The sequence below is a fragment of the Psittacula echo genome (assembly GCF_963264785.1).
Source record: "Psittacula echo genome assembly, chromosome: 2".
Taxonomy (NCBI): Eukaryota; Metazoa; Chordata; class Aves; order Psittaciformes; family Psittacidae; genus Psittacula; species Psittacula echo.
Window position 1 is genome coordinate 4,953,692 of NC_137737.1, and position 15,955 is coordinate 4,969,646.

At 38.2% G+C, this 15,955-nt stretch overlaps 1 protein-coding gene across 1 annotated transcript in view; it reads left to right on the forward strand.

The window, feature by feature from the left end:
• The window catches only part of KIF15 (kinesin family member 15), a gene marked incomplete at both ends in the record, with an annotated part of 35,723 nt that overhangs the window by 10,840 nt on the left and 8,928 nt on the right, over positions 1-15,955 (forward strand). Inside the window, 15 exons of the mRNA XM_080611261.1 lie at positions 551-674; positions 2,939-3,030; positions 3,914-4,123; positions 5,168-5,345; positions 5,772-5,913; positions 8,012-8,153; positions 8,421-8,621; positions 9,495-9,602; positions 10,372-10,477; positions 11,031-11,196; positions 12,619-12,760; positions 13,932-14,011; positions 14,207-14,282; positions 14,549-14,635; positions 15,715-15,819. Of these exons, the coding sequence (XP_080467387.1) occupies positions 551-674; positions 2,939-3,030; positions 3,914-4,123; positions 5,168-5,345; positions 5,772-5,913; positions 8,012-8,153; positions 8,421-8,621; positions 9,495-9,602; positions 10,372-10,477; positions 11,031-11,196; positions 12,619-12,760; positions 13,932-14,011; positions 14,207-14,282; positions 14,549-14,635; positions 15,715-15,819 (1,959 nt within the window). The remainder of the gene's footprint in view (positions 1-550; positions 675-2,938; positions 3,031-3,913; positions 4,124-5,167; positions 5,346-5,771; positions 5,914-8,011; positions 8,154-8,420; positions 8,622-9,494; positions 9,603-10,371; positions 10,478-11,030; positions 11,197-12,618; positions 12,761-13,931; positions 14,012-14,206; positions 14,283-14,548; positions 14,636-15,714; positions 15,820-15,955) is intronic.

Sequence of the window (15,955 nt, forward strand, 5' to 3'; positions counted from 1 at the left end):
CTACACATCTGCAGAACAGGCAGGCTTCTTTGAAATACTCCTGTGCTTTCACTAATGTCAATGAATATGACTGAAGTTAAAATACTAAGTTTGTTTTTCTAAATACATTTTACAGCAAAGTACTTGTTCACTTTTGCTTATGAATAGAGTACAGCAGCTGGGGGACTAAGGAATGGCTGATAATAGTGTGTATACATTGCTCGTTTTCAGAGCACTTCATTAGAAAAAGTAATGAAATTGTCTTTAAAAAAATTGGATTCACTGGTATTTCAGTGCATCTACTTCTTATCTATGCTACTTACTCAAATGTCATTTCTCATGAGTGGATTTTGAAAGCATGTTGGCATCTGGCTGGACACTGCTGCCTTCAGTGTCTAATGCTCTGCTGGTCAAAAGCTCCAGACAGAATTCTACAGAAAACATTAATATTTTGAACCATTTTAACCTTAAAAAGAGGAGTTTTGCTGCTTTGCAGTGTTTCAGTTTCCTGTTATCCTATAAGACTTCTATTTGTACCTTTAGTAATTTTTTCTTAACATATTTGTGAAAGGCTGTGGTAAATGAAGACACACAAGGAAATGTGAGGCAGCTGCAAGCTGAGGTCAAGAAGCTGAAAGAGCAGCTTACTCAACTTACTTCAGTGCCATCTATGCGTGATATTTCTGTATCACAAGGTAAGAGTTGGGAGTGAGGGAAGAAAATGTCCTACTTTTGGTAGCCTTCAGTGTTGGAGCCTTAGGTAAGTCGAAGCTTCTGAACAACTAATACTTTTGTAGGAACTGACCTGCAGAGTTTACCTTCGTCTTATGGATCCCATTGCCTGTATTAGTACAGGATATTTTGCAGAAATTGTTAGTGTCATTTTTATTTTCTTCTTCTTATAAGTATATTGTCCTGGGTTCAGCTGTAACAGTTATTTTTCTCCTTTGTAGCAGGTGGTGCCAGTGCTGTGTTTGGCCTTTAATGTGAGAACAACACTGATAACACACTGATGTTTTAGTTGTTGCTCAGTAGCACTTATCCTGATCAAGAGCTTCTCAGTCTCATGCTCTGCCAGTGAGGAGGGGCACAAGAAGCCAGGAGGGAGCAGAGACAGGGATCAGACCTGAACTAGCCAAAGGGGTATTCCATACAACAGCATGTCATGCCCAGTGTAGAAACTGGGGGGAGTTACCCGAAAGGCCCAGGTCGCTGCTCAGGTTGGGCTGGATATCGCTCAGCAGGTGCTGAACAATTGTATTGGGCATCACTTGTGTGTGTTGGGTTTTTTTCTTCCTTCCCTCTTTAGTTTTATATTCTCTCCCCTTGTTATTTCCCTTATTATTCTTATTGGTGGTAGCAGTAGTGGTTTTGTGTTATACCTCAGTTACTGGACTGTTCTTATCTCAACATGTGGGATTTACATTCCCTCCATTCTCCTCCCCATCCCCCTTGGAGCGGTGGGGGGAAGAAGAAGGGAAGTGAGTGAGCCGCTGTGTGGTTCCGAGTTACTGGCTGGGCTCAAACCACCACAGTGTATGTGCTGAGCTGTGGTTTTATTATACTTAGAATACTCTTCCAGTTTGTAAGAGCCATGATGCTTAATCCTCTAAGTAACCAAAAGTTTACATGTAATTGTACATTTAGGTCAGGGAGGACATTATGGTATTGATGATGCTGCATTTTTAAACTCAGGACTGTTTGGTTTTTTCCCCATCTTCCCTTCTTGCCCCTTCAGGAGCATTCTAAGAAGGATGTCTACCTTTCAGTAAAAGATCTATTTCAATGCAAGATATTAATTGGGGGTTTATGTAATTGTTTTCTACCAGCAGGTTTTCCTTAGACCATTGTCTCTGCAGTATAGATCCCAGCACAGCTTTCTACTATGTATACCTCTCTCTGCAATATGCTACTGTGTAATTTTGATAATGGAGTAGTAAACTTGATTTTGTAACTCTTCCTGTGTTGCTGAGTCAACTCTTCCTGATCTTGCCAAGAAATAGAAGATACAGCAATAGAAATGATTACAAAAGTTGAAAGACTTGTCTAATACAAAGCATCTGTGGCTGAGTTTTCCGAAGGAAATAAAACATCTCTGTTAGCATACACACTTGACCGCTAAAAACAAGTCAGTCATTATGTAGAACGCTGAATCATAGTCCATGAATACATGAATATTGACAGAGGACTGAAAAATGTTCAGACAGTAATAGAGTTCTGAGGGAAAGCAGGTGGTGATGCTTAAACACTGAAGAGAGGCTTTAAGCAGAACCCAGTATATCAGAGCTGTGTTTGCTTGTGCAGTTAAATTGTGTTTGTAATATTTGATCACACAAATATGCAATCTGCTTGCTAGCTACTTTAAAAACATGGTGGTATTCCATAAATAAGTAGTCTTGCTTGTGTGAGGATATTCAGTTAAGCTGTTTGGAATTAATATCTAAAGTGGATTAGTTAAGCCCTTTTATTCCCTTGTGTGGATGCTTTCCTTCCAGATTAAATCACTGTCTACTTAATTCAAGCTTTTCCTGAATTTCCTTCTCCTAAACCAGTTAGTCCACTTTTAATACATACAAACTGCAGTAATAATGCTAAATAATGGCTTAGTGTTACCAAATTAATTTCAGAGGGGTTTTGCATTTTATAAATATACTCTGCTGAACAGACTGATTCTTTCAGTTTAATAGAAGTTCATTGTAAAGCTGCTTCATGCTTGCACAACTTGAATTATACAGCTATGTATATGGACTGTGTTCTTTATCAGCACTTGCAGGTAACTAGGATTTACTGTCTAAAATTCCTTGCTCTGGGTATGGCATTGATCCCTGTAGAGGAATTATACTGTTCAATGAATGAATTTAAATTTTCTCTATGCAACCATGACATTATGTATCTAGGGAAACCTGGTTGACTGGTATTTTATTAAATGTGATATTTATTTCTTTGACTTACCCTACAGGTGCTGTTGAAAAAGGCCACAACCACCTAAACTACATGAATAAGTTTCTTGAAGCAATGTTGTTCTGGGAGAAATCAGAAGGTGAAAAGAAGGTATGAAAGCATATTTTTAAGTGCTTAATATTGAAACTCATTCTCTTGATGATTTTTTTTTTTCTTTGGTTTTGAATAAAAATATTCTGCCTGAAAATAGTAAGGTTTGGTAACAAGGGAGCTCAGTCAAATGACAGGCAAGATAATATCTGCAGGTCAATTGCCAACAGTTGGACTTTATCTTAAAGTTTTTGAACAACCTGAACAGTTCTGCGATTCTCTTCTATCTTTCAAATTCAGACAAGCCATGGCAGAACTTTCATAGTATGTTTAGTTTTAGGCGGTGGGTTGTTTTAATTCGAGAATCACAATAATTGACCAGAACAACAAACTTCTTTCCTCAATTTTGAGAAGCAAACCTCCCAGTCATCTCCATTTCTTGTCGTGGTGCACTATTGAATCAGCCAAAATGGATCAGTTTTTTGAGGAAAATCAACTGAAACCAGCACTCTAGGGGGTGCATCTGATGTACTTTACCGAATACCTAGTCTGCCAAGTCTTATTGGAGTTTCTAAGTACAGAATCATAGAATTCTTTGTATTGGAAAGGACCTTAAGATCTTCCAGTTCCAACCCCCTGCCATGGGCAGGGACATCTTACACTAGACCACATCACCCAAGGCTCTCTTCAGCCTGGCCCTGAACATTGCCAGGGATGGAGCAAAGTAACTGGATGAAGTAAAGCTCTTCCAGTATAGCGAGTAATGTGGGTTCTTGCTATGAGCTTTTGCTCTCTGTGAATCTGCTGCAAATGATAGTCTGCATTTCACAGAATTACTGTTGACTGAATTAAGTTTTGTCTCTGTGTGTGATTTATGCACCTTAGAAATTCATCTAGTGTGACCATGACTTTTTTTCACTGATCTGTATATGTACTTTCTAAGAATTTATTAGAAAAAATTGCTCAACTAGAAGACCTGTGTGGCAAGAAGGAGAAATTTATTCAGTCCAATAAAATGATAGTTAAATTCCGTGAAAACCATATTGTTCGCTTGGAGCGGTTACATAAAGAGGCTGGTGGAAGCTTATTGCCAAAAGAGCAAGATGATCTCTTCAGTGAACTGAGGGAGGAATTGCAGATGCTCAAAGAACAGGTAAGTTCTTTTGTTAAGCAGTTTTCTTTTGTGAGAATAGCTCATGCGATGGGTGGATACAGGCCTTTTAGGAAGAGCAGGCTGGAAAGAAGATGGGTGCTGGTTTCCTTTATAGAAGAATCTCAAATGCATAGGTTTAGAGTTTGTGAGTGAGTTTGCCTAAAAGGAAGGATTGGTAAGGGTGATGTCATGGTGGGAGCTGCTACAGGCCACTTGATCTAGGTTAGGTGGAGAACTGAGTCTCCTACTGAAGGAAGTCTCCAAATTACAAATCCTTATTCTCATGGGAGACTTTAGTGTCCATGACATCTGTTGAAAGGGAAAGACAGCAGGATGCAAGTAATACAGCAGGCTTCTGAAGGGTAAGAACACAGATGCCAGATGGGCCATTCAGGAATGATGCAGTCCTGGAGCTGTTTGAGGAAGGTAAGTACCAAAGTACATACTTAAGCCTCAGAAGAGGAGACTTCAGGTAATTCAGGTATCTGTTAGGTGTGTTATCATTTGTGAAGCATTTTTGAAGAACAAAGAAGCTTAAGAGAGAAGGCAGGTTCTTTAAAAACAATCTCTAAGCACCAGCAGGAAAAAGGAATAGATGTGTTGGAAAACCAGCTTGAATCTCTAGCTCATAGCTGAGCTCTGAAGTGAACAGAGGGGGAGTACACAAGTCATGGCAGTCATACAGGACTATAGAAATCTTTGTATGGCATTCAGGGACAGTGTTAAAGTCAAAGCTGAAACTGAAAAAGACTATCAAGAGCAGCAAGAAAAGCTTCTACTGCTTTATTGTCAGTTAAAACCTAAAGATATCAAGCCCACTGTCATTTCTTTGAGAGCAGACTCCAAGGGAGTAAGAAAATTAACAAACAAAAAATTGGGGTGGTTTTAACCACTGTACAGAATATCTTTATTCCTTTTCAATTACAATTTAATGCTTATTAAAGGTACTAGTGTAACAGGACCTCTAATATATATATGTATGCTAGATATGTATAGCATTGCCTGGAAAATAAAACCTGATGAATAAAATACTGCTTATCACAGGTGGAGCAACACCCACAGATTGCAAAGTATGCCATGGAGAACTATAACCTCAGAGAGGAGAACAAAAAACTTCGCTCTTTGCAGTCAGTTAAAAAGGCTCAGGAAATTGATGCCAACACAATAGTGGAATTGGAAAAAGCTTTCTCAGAAGCTTCAGCCACAGAGAAAAATACTGGAGGTAACAATATGCTCATGTTTTTCAGCTAAGTAAGCTTACTGTATTTCTGGTGTGTGCAGAATAGTGTTGAAAATGTCTGTCTTGATGTATTTTTACCTTTTTCAAAGTGATTCCTGAAGACTGATAAAACAGGTTTACTTCATTTTATTCACAATGACCTTCAAGCAAATACAGCAGTAGGGAATTTGAATTCTGGTGCATCCTGTGAACACCAGCCATGATCTCATTTTGCTGTCTTTAATTGTCCTAAAAACTGCAGTAATATCAATTATTCTACATTTTTTCATGTGGGCTGTGGCTAATACCCATTTATTCTTTTTTCAATCTCAATTGCTGTTCAAAAGCCTACAAATGCTATCATTTTAGTAAAAACTTAAGATATTTGAGCTGCTCTGTGATTTCAGGGGGTATATGTTTGTTCTTTAGGTCATCATTTATATTCCACCACCATATCAGTGGAAGGCAATTCGCTGGCATCTGTTGAAAGGCTGAAAGCACGTCTGCTACAGACTCAGAGTGAACTGGCAAGTTCAAAACAAGAATATGAAGAATTTAAAGACCTAACCAAGTGAGACAAAACAGTACAGAAGTGTCTTTCATTAAATGTTTTCATTACTTGTACTGAGTTTTAAGTTAGTGTCAGATCCTGAATATACAGTCTAAGAATTTCCTTGCATGTAAGAGAGGGCCAGGATAAGATAGATGGTACGAACACAGAGAATGTTCCTGTTGAACTCAGTTCCTCACAGACTAGGGGACAACCATGATGCAATCTGAAGGCACATCTGCACTATTGCAGAGTTCTTTTTCTTTCCAAAAGCTCTTTATCCTAAGATGCAAAACAGTGCTTCACAGCATGCAGGGAATGGACATGACCTGGAATTCTAATAGTCACCTGCTTTAACAGCGCAGGGAGAGTTTGGCTTAGTTTCCATGCCGGGCAAATATTTTTCCTGCAGTGACAGGAACCAAGAATTAATGGGACTTGGGGACATATTTTGGGGGTTTTGTTTTAGTGCAGCAGTAGTTTCTAATATAACACCTTTAAGATTGCAAGCTTAAGCTACTATGAAGTAGAATCCAATCACCCCAGAAAATCTTGGCTAAGCCATTAGTTAATTTATTCTCTCTGCTTCAAAGATATTTAAGAAAGCAATAATACCACTATCTTGAGACCTGTTATTGGAATAGGGAATTAATTCACATAAAAACAAAGACATGGTGTCAATAATTCATTCACATCCATTTGCCTTGGCACCTAAACATGGGATAAGGGTCTACTTTATCCTTCCTAATGTAGTAAAGAATTTATTGTCATGGTTCTACTTGAGGGCAGTGCAAGATAATGCAGAAAGCCCGAGTAATACCTTCAAATGCAAGTGAATAATACATGGCTTAACTTGATAACCAGCATTTCTGACAACTTTAGGTCTTGTCACTGGAAATACAAGGAAAATAATTGCATTTTCACCAAACACAATGGAAACCTGGAAGCCAATTGTATGAATCTGTTTTTTTAGTCTTAGATTCCTGTGTAGCAAATCCTATGAACTTTATAAGTCTTAAACTCAGATTGTAACATTACCCATCCATAAGTTGTCCTGTATTATTAGTTACAATGATTTGCTTATATCTTCACAGATTAATTAGTTTATTTTCCTGCCCACTCAATGTATTTCTATTTTATGTATTTCATGTTTTGTGCACGTCTTGCTGTCTTGATAGTATGAATGCATCTGTATATCACTTACCCACGTTTTCTTAGGGGAGTGCAGTCAAACAGCAGTGTGCTTTTGAGCCTCTGGATTCACCTCTAGATTCCACTAAATTCTAAGCTTGTTCCGAGTTTTGGAGTAATTGGATGCTTCATTTTACATTCAAGTGTAATTAAATGCTGTAACTGAATGAGTAAACTTGAACAATTTTACAGACTGACTCAATATATCCTAATGCTTTTGTTGTCCAATAGCAGTCAGACCTGAAGTTCTGCCCTGTTCTGCAAGTTTTATTATGCAGATGCTAAAAAAGGGAGGATAAGTGATAGCATTAAACTGCCAAAAGATGAAATAGTGTGTTTCCTTTTGTCTGTAGACTTTGACTCTACAATTGTGTTAGCAAGGCCAACTATCACAGTATCAGCACGTAGCTCTGCAGAAATACCTTATGAAAATCATTCCTACATTTCTGCTCAACTGTTGGATTTCAGCTAAAGCACTCTTAGAGGGCAAAATAATCGTAACAGAGCAACACTTCCAAAATACATCTTCAAAGGAATTTCTTTAATCCTGGCAAGCACCAGTTCAGCCTTCTCATATAATTGGGTAACATTTTTAAAGCTTAAAACAATGTTGGTATAGGTGATGCCGCAATCTCAGCAAAGGAATTGCAGAGCTCTCAGCTTTATTTTTTACTCTGTAATGGACTTTTCCTTGACATGTTTAGTTCTCCATTGTTATGCAAGTACCCAGAAGCCTCCTAGCTTTGTCATTTTGTGTTTGACTGTTCAATACAGCAGTGGTGGCTTTCTTCTCAAAATAAGGTATTTCAGTGTTTGGGCAAGGGTTCAGCTTCAGCTTGCTCTTTTGGCAATACTGCAGCTTATTCTTCCTGATAGGAGGACATAGTGATGAAGTAGTTTTGACAGTAGTAAAATACTTCCTAAACAGGAAAAAGCATATGGAAATGGAATCAGAGCTTCAGTCCCTTCGGAAAGCAAACCAACATCTTGAAAACATTCTGGAAGCAACTAAAGCAAGCAAGCGCCTAGAAGTCTCTCAGTTACATAAGCTACACAGAGAAACTCTGAAGGTATGGTAAGAAGTTTACTTAAAACCACACATACTTAAACCTGAGTTGGGTGAGAACACAAGCACTTTTATTTGTATGATCCCTTAACCTAACTAGCATTTTGGCATGTAATCCATAGGGGATAAACCAGATCTGATGCTTTTCTGTTCTGGAATAATTACTGACTGCCTGCTACTGTAATCAGATGACACTGAAAAGCATAGTGGTGTAGAACTAAACACTTGGAGCATTTTATTTTGATATTCTGCTTTGTAATCTCTATAACAGAACATAACCACTCCATCAAAAGCTTACCAGCTGAGATCCCGCCTAGTGCCACGGGTCAGCCCAGAGATCTTAGCTCATCATTCTGAAGCTTTTCAGTGTTCTGAAGAGGTGATGGATGATGTTTCAAAAGAGCCAGTTTCCCCAGAGGTGAATGAACATCAAGCATATGAGGCTATAGTTGAGGAGCTTAAACTGGCACAGGTGAGTGTTATGAATAAAAACTGAAGTTTATGTGTATTCTAAGGCGGGTTTTGGCATGAAATACTGCTCCCCCTCACGAAATGTGTTTTCTTTTGCATGGTAAACAAGCATTTGATGGATACTTAAGGCTTCACTAAACAGATCTCTATACATGCCTGTGTACATGTGTATGCATAATTATAGTTAAAAAGATTTACCATGAAACTGTTGAAAGGGTCTAGAGTTGAATATCATAAATAGTTTAAAATACACAGGATATTTAATCTTTTCCTATTTTAACCTGATACCTTGACTTGGAGGAAACTTCTTTACAAGCCTGTGGTACGAGCTACGTATAGAATAACACCTAAGCTTAATACATAATATGAGTTATCAGAAGAAACCTGCCAAATGGTGCTTGTCCACTGTTACACTTTCTTTGGGCACTGAAGGTCTTCAGTCACATAGTTAAGTACTCTCCAGAAGCTGAAACTAACCTAGGGGCATATATAATCCTGACACAACAGCTAAAACCCCTCTTTCATGCTACCATAATGCAGAGATCCTCTAAGGAACTAAGCTAGTGTATATTGAGTGACTTCTTTCTAAAGTCTTATTTCTCCAAGATGAACATGTGTCTGAAAACTGTTTACTGGATTTAGTCCTTGTATTCCCTGGCAGATTGTCTTGTGTTCTGGCAGTTTGGTTGGCAATAGAAGAAATCAGCTACTTTAAATACCAGTTTATTTTTGAATGTTCGGTTTTCTGTTGGTTCAGGTCATAAAAAAAGAAAGTAGCTGACATTTTTATACTTAATGTGCACAGACTACCGTATGGCATGTGAGAATAGCTGGAAGATGGGTGCTCTAATTCTGAGTGTCTGTTGTGTCACAGGAGCATCTGAGCACAATGCAGACGAAGCTGGATGAAGAGGAAAGCAAGAATCTGAAACTCCAGCAGCATGTTGATAAACTGGAGCATCATTCTGCACAAATACAGGAGGTGAGAGAACAACACAATACAATACAGCTGTATGTGAATGTGTATATACATTAAGGTGATATTTATCGCACTCATACTACTGTGCCTTCAGTGAGGTCTGCAGTGTTACTGCATTTTGGCTTGTGAAAAATGTACATAGCATCATGGCTCAAAGCTGTGCAGGAAGACAGAGACTTTATTTAACACAGCACTAGAGGTCTGGGGTTTTGGGAGTTGTTTTAAGTGTTGTGATTCTGAGCTGGCTTGATCTGAAGTATAAGCAAATAGACACTCAGGATGCCTGTGCTTGATTTTGACCAACTTGCTGATTTCTGGAAAACAGCAATAGTCGCAAGGAAGTTTTCAACTTTGGAATGCTGAAGACGCTACTTGCCTCAAGGAACTGAACTGAAATGTTCTTACTGTATAAAACACTTACAGCTCTTCCTTAATTACTAGGTTTGATTTAACATAGAAAAGGAAATAAGGCTTGTATGCTTCCTGGATCAGTCTCATTTCCGTTCCAAAGTAGACCTCAGCTCCTAAGCTGTTGGTTGCTTTTAAGTAAACTTTTCAGGAAAGGTAATATTTTCAGTTATATTCAGTCCTCTTTTTCTTGGACTTCTATGGATTTCAGATCTGCTAAACATCAAATTGAAAGAAAAATGTATCTTGTGTTCATAGTCAGTTGATGAAATGCTCTAATACATTATTACGTCATTATTACTGCTCTGTGACTTGGCCACTCCTACATTTCCTTTCATTTAAAACTTGTACTTCTCTTCTCAAGCTTCTTTCATCTGAAAGGAATGACTGGAATAAACAACGCCAGGAACTCCTGGAACAGATAAAATCACTTGAAAAGCAATTTCAAGACAGCCAAAGCAATGCTGATAGTAAGTCTATGTAACGCTGTATCCTGGGTTAAACCACAACACTGACATTCCATATGGAGTTTTTGAGGTATCTTAACGTTTTGGATCAACAATAGCACATTTGATTAAATACTTTGGGTTGTTAGTCCCCAAGAAATGGATTTTTTTTTTATGTTTTAAATAATGAATCTGTAACATTTGGGCAGAAAAAAGCTATTCTGCAGTCTTGCACAGTACACAATATTCAGAATTGCTGTCTGTTCACTCTGAATGTAAAGGGAGTACAGGATATAATATATAAAAAGGAAGTATTAACTAAAAAGGGGAAAATCCTCTATTGGTGATATTGTCTGGAATGGTTTTGGTTCTGTCTGTACTCTTTAGTTCTTAAAGTCAGTGTTTCATTGACCTTTTCTAATTACAAATCCTTCTTGGGTGTGTGTGACCTCCAAGGTTAATTCTACTGAGAATGCAGGAAGTTTTGTGAGATTTTCCCAGGATATTCTGTAGTGTCACATGCCTTGTATCTAGCACAGTTTTCCAACTAACATGTCAAATATTTGGATTTTGACAGTATTAAAAAGTGAAGTCTGTGACTTACGCATTGTCCTGAAGTCTGCAGACAAGGAGTTGTCTGCTGTAAAACTGGAATATCATGCTTTTAGGGAAAAGCAAGAGAAAGAAATGAGCCAGCTTTCTGCTAGACATATGGATGTACAGTTCCAGCTGGACAGTGTCAGGTATGTTGGCAGTTTGGTAAAATGCCTCAACCTCTGTTTTTGGATGCATCCAGTGATTTTATTCTTCTCCTGTGTATGTCAACTTGCACTTAGCGATTGCTTATTTAAAGTTGTTATTTTGTGTTTATGACCTTTGCTTATTTTGGGCTTTATTTTGTGCTTAATTCTTTCCCTACCTATTTCAGAACAGGGAACATGGTAAAATTAGCAGAAAGAAAATAAAACGTGGCTTCCTTAACTTTGGTTTGCTACAGCATTTTTGCATTAAGTAGTGTATACCTGTAAACTTAGTGACCTCCTGAAATGAAGTGGCTGAAAAGGCATAGTTTGGTTGGGGTTGGTAGAGTTTTTATTTTCGACTTAGTCTTAGAAATTAACGTGTTACTTCAGTCACATGAAGCAGCAGGTGACATAATGATGCTGCTTTAAAAATATAAGCAGAAAGAAACCATAAAAATAAACTGAAGTTTGACTACTGAAGCCTGAAAAGCTCACTATGTTGTATGCAAGAATTGCCATTATCATTGGCAGGTGAAAATCAGTGAGGTTTTTAATCATTAGCATGACCTTAGTTATGTTGGAGTTTGGGTCTGTGTGGTTTGCTGTGGCTTGGTTTTGGGGACCAGTGTCCTGGGAAAGCTTAACTACGTTAATGCATTATCATGGGCCGTAGAATCATAGAATATTTTGAGTTGGAAAGGACCTTAAGATCATCCAGTTCCAATCCTCTGCCATGGGCAGAGACATGTCTTGGCTGAAGTCAATTCTTGAGTGATGCATTGTGAGACTGGGATCCTGGAACTGAAATTAAATGTGGTTTCATTGATGCCTTTTCTGCGTTAGCACATGTGCTTTTTGGAGGGTATTCTTCCTATAGGCTTTCCGTTAAGATCATGGTTCATAACACTTGTCCAACAGCTCTTTTACCCCTCTATGCTTTTCACTTTTGTGAAAGATACAATCAAAGTTTTCAGGGCTACAATTTAGAAGTAAATAACCCAGAGTTACGCAGAATATATAATGATATATAGGACATAAATAACCCAGGTATCAACTAAGCAGATATAGGTACTGAAGATCATTTTAGCAGTCTTTTGTCCAACAACTGGCTCAAAAAAATATAAACTTGGGTGGGGGTTTCATGGGTGAGCACCATTGTCAAGACACAGTGACTGAAATTTCTATGGGATTTTGTAGCTAGTAAATTATTTCTAGGGATGAAAGAGTACTCTGCCTTCTCTGCCAATGCCACTGAAGTGAGTGAGTTAGAAAAAGTTACCATTTATTGTCATTCTTTCTAAAATAACTATTCTGTATATTAGCTGTGGGTTATTGAATAGAATTGATTGGAATAGTTTTATAATGAAACAAACTCTTAATGTTGTGGGTGAGGTTTGGTTTGTTTGGGTTTATTTTTGACAGGCTAGAACATGAGAAGATTCTTGAGGAAAAAGCAAGCCTGCAGGATGACTATGACAATTTGCAGGAAGTAGCCAAGTTTGAGACAGATCAGCTGAAGCAACAACTTGAACAAGAAGCAGAAGCAATGAAAACTGAGCTTCGTGTAAGACAGTCAAGGCTTTTAAAGGACTTTGTTATACAGCTACTTGTGTAGCCAGATTGTTTAATTCATAGAATTGTGGAATGGTTTGGGTTGGAAGGGACCTTAAAGCTCAACCAGTTCCAAACCCCTGCTGGGGGCAGGGACACCTCTGTTAAGCCAACTGCTCAAGTGGAAGTTGTCCCAGTCTGTGGCAGGGGTTTGGAACTGGATGAGCTTTAAGGTCGCTTCCAACCCATAGTCATTTCTGTTACTGTATCATTAATAACAGGTTCCACAGCAATAACAGGTTTCCTGATTATTTTCATTTGGAAGATGTACCCAGAATCTTTATTAAAACTTGGTGCAAGGTTTTTGCAACTGCAGGGCTACAAGAAATATCCAACATGTTGAAGTAGGAGGGTTTTTGGCTGAAGAAAAAGCTCTGGAAATGTTGAGGGAGATGGGTAAATCAGTAAAGGAATAAGAAACTGCTTTGAAAAAGAATCCTGACATCAAAATGCTGGTGACTTTTCATCTCGGAGCTAGCTAAGACTGGTTTACTTCTTCTGTCTCTATAAAGCAGTTTCTTAAACGATTTCATAATGAATGTGGTCTTGTTAAAATGATGTGTGGCTTCTTGTGGTGGATCACTGTCCTGCAGTTCAGTTGATGGTGTCCTTGAACGCCTGTCACACTGAAGCGACTGCAAAACAGCAGCAGGGTCGCCCAAGGGCTTTTGCAAATGATTTTGCCTGCTTTTCTGCAGTGTACACTCTGCCTGCTTGGCATGTTTGCTTTAAGTTTTACTTTTTAATGTTTAAAGGAATAGTGACAGATTGAAAATGACAATATTAAATTCCTTATAGTCTGATAGCTTGCACCTGCTGGTTGGGGTTTGAAAAGTCCCCCCAGATTAATCTACAGGTTAATTTCTCACTTTAAAACCTTTTGATATTGAGGACCATTATAGCTACAAGAAATGATCATCAATGGCAGGTGAAAAGAGCCAATTGCTTAATATGAATAAGGCTTCGCTTTTGAACTTGCCCAGGACAAAGCTAAGGATCTTTCTGTTTCCATTTAAAGTCTTGTGGTGGGTTTTTTCAGTTACCTTAGCAATTTTAGGTTTTCATTTTGGTTTAAATGATACTAAAGACCCCATCTTGTAACAACATTTGTTTTGATATTCTAGAATCTTTACGAACTCCTGAAAACAGAAAAAGAACTTAATGAAAAACTAACATTAAGATTGCAAGAAGAAACCAGTTCAAAGTAAGTTTCAGTTAGCAATGGGGCTTATTTTCATCTCACTTCATTGGGTTTGTTTTATGCTAGGTTTTCTATTCAGATGGGGCTTTTGTTTGTAGATGTGTAAGTGCTATAAAGATACACTTACATGACTTAATTCTCATTAAAGCTTCCTTTTGTGCTGATTTTATTTCTTACTGGAAATGTTTTCTTCTCCAGGGAGCTCTTGAAAGAGCTTGGAAAAGCACAGGTGGAGAAACCATCCTCTGAAATGGTGACCCAGTATGAGCAGCAGGTAAAACAGCAGAATTGAATGTCTAAATCATGTGCTCACAGATTTCTTTGAGGGTTAAGAGCAATTTCAGCAGTGAACTGACTGTTCTGTTGATTACCAGCAAAATAAATGTAGAGTTCTTGAGTTTCAAATGTTGTTAAACTATTGCTTAATTTTTCTGGGGAGGTGAACAACTTACCTCCTTCTCTTTTTGCATGGCTTTGTGCTTTACAAAGCATACTTCAAAAATAATGAAGTCTCTCCTTCACCGTTATTATTTCTTCCAGGAAGCAAAACTGCAGAAATTGGAGCAGGATCTGGCTGCTGCTGAAGAAATGATCGTTTGTTTGAAGAAGACAAATGATACAGATAAGGTTTGGGCTTATTTCTGTTATTGATACCCAGTTTTGCGGGTAACTGTGTTCTGTAGTAGAACTGAAAGCCCAGAGAAGCCTTTCTGTGCTGCTTAATAATTCTATGCTTCAAGGCAATCCTGGCTGAGTATCTAGGTAAAATAAACCCTACTTTTTCCTGGAGTAAACATGAAGTTTGCAGGGTGGTGGAATACTGGTATGTGTTCAGAGACAACACAATGTAACTGACAGTTAAACAAAAATATCAAGGTAAAGCTGTCTACTGGGCAAAACATTCAATGCATGAACGATGCAGGCTTAGAATCATAGAATAGTTAGGGTTGGAAAGGACCGTAAGATTCTCGTTTCAACCCCCCTGCCATGGGCAGGGACACCCCACACTAAACCATGTCACCCAAGGCTCTGTCCAACCTGGCCTTGAAATGATTAAGGCTTCCTGATGATCAACAGGGCCTTCTAGGCAGTGCCATGTTGGAATGGGCTAATAGAAAAGGTAAGAAAGGTGATGTAGGAATGTGACTCTGGGCATCTTTATTAATAAAATCAAGGCATTTTTCACAGGAAAAGATTGCTCTGGTGGTTTGAAAGCTGAAATAGCAAAAGTTCCCATAGTACAAGCATTTATGCTGTTTGTAAAACAGGCATAAGAAATAGTACTTTTACTATCCAGCATGATGCAATGTTAAGTCTTGCTTTTTCCATGCTAAACTAAAACATTTGACCTGTTACAAGGTCAGAAGAATCTGCTATTTTCAGTGGAGTAGTGTTTCTTGAATGTGCCTTTTTCCACTACAAACGGATGTATCCTTAAATAGTAGTACTTCTATTAAAACCTCTTACAGCCTGAGACTAAAATGGAGGATGAGGCTTCCCTTCTAATGAACACAGCAGGTTATTTAATTCTTTGTGTAAGTGCTTAGAACAAAACTCAATGGTTTAACAACAAATTTCCTGTTATTCCTTTACATGTGCATATTGCAGCCTCATTTTCACATTTGGTATTGACATATTACACACCAAACAGTCCAGTAATAAAATATGTATTATAATGTATCAGGATTAACTTTTTTGTGTTGCAGGAAGTTGTAACTGACTTGATGAGACAGATCCAGGAGCTGAGGTCTTCACTTAATCATAAAACTGAGTCCCTAGATGGTCTGACAAGAGAGCTCGAGGATATAAATGTATGTTCTGTCATTTTGAAGGGCATAGTATAGTTCTTCAGCAATGGAAGGCAATGACATGTCTTATGGGTCTCAAACAGCATAACTTGCTGTAGCCTTTTAGAAGGAAACTTCTTTGTTTTGACATGTTGAAGTC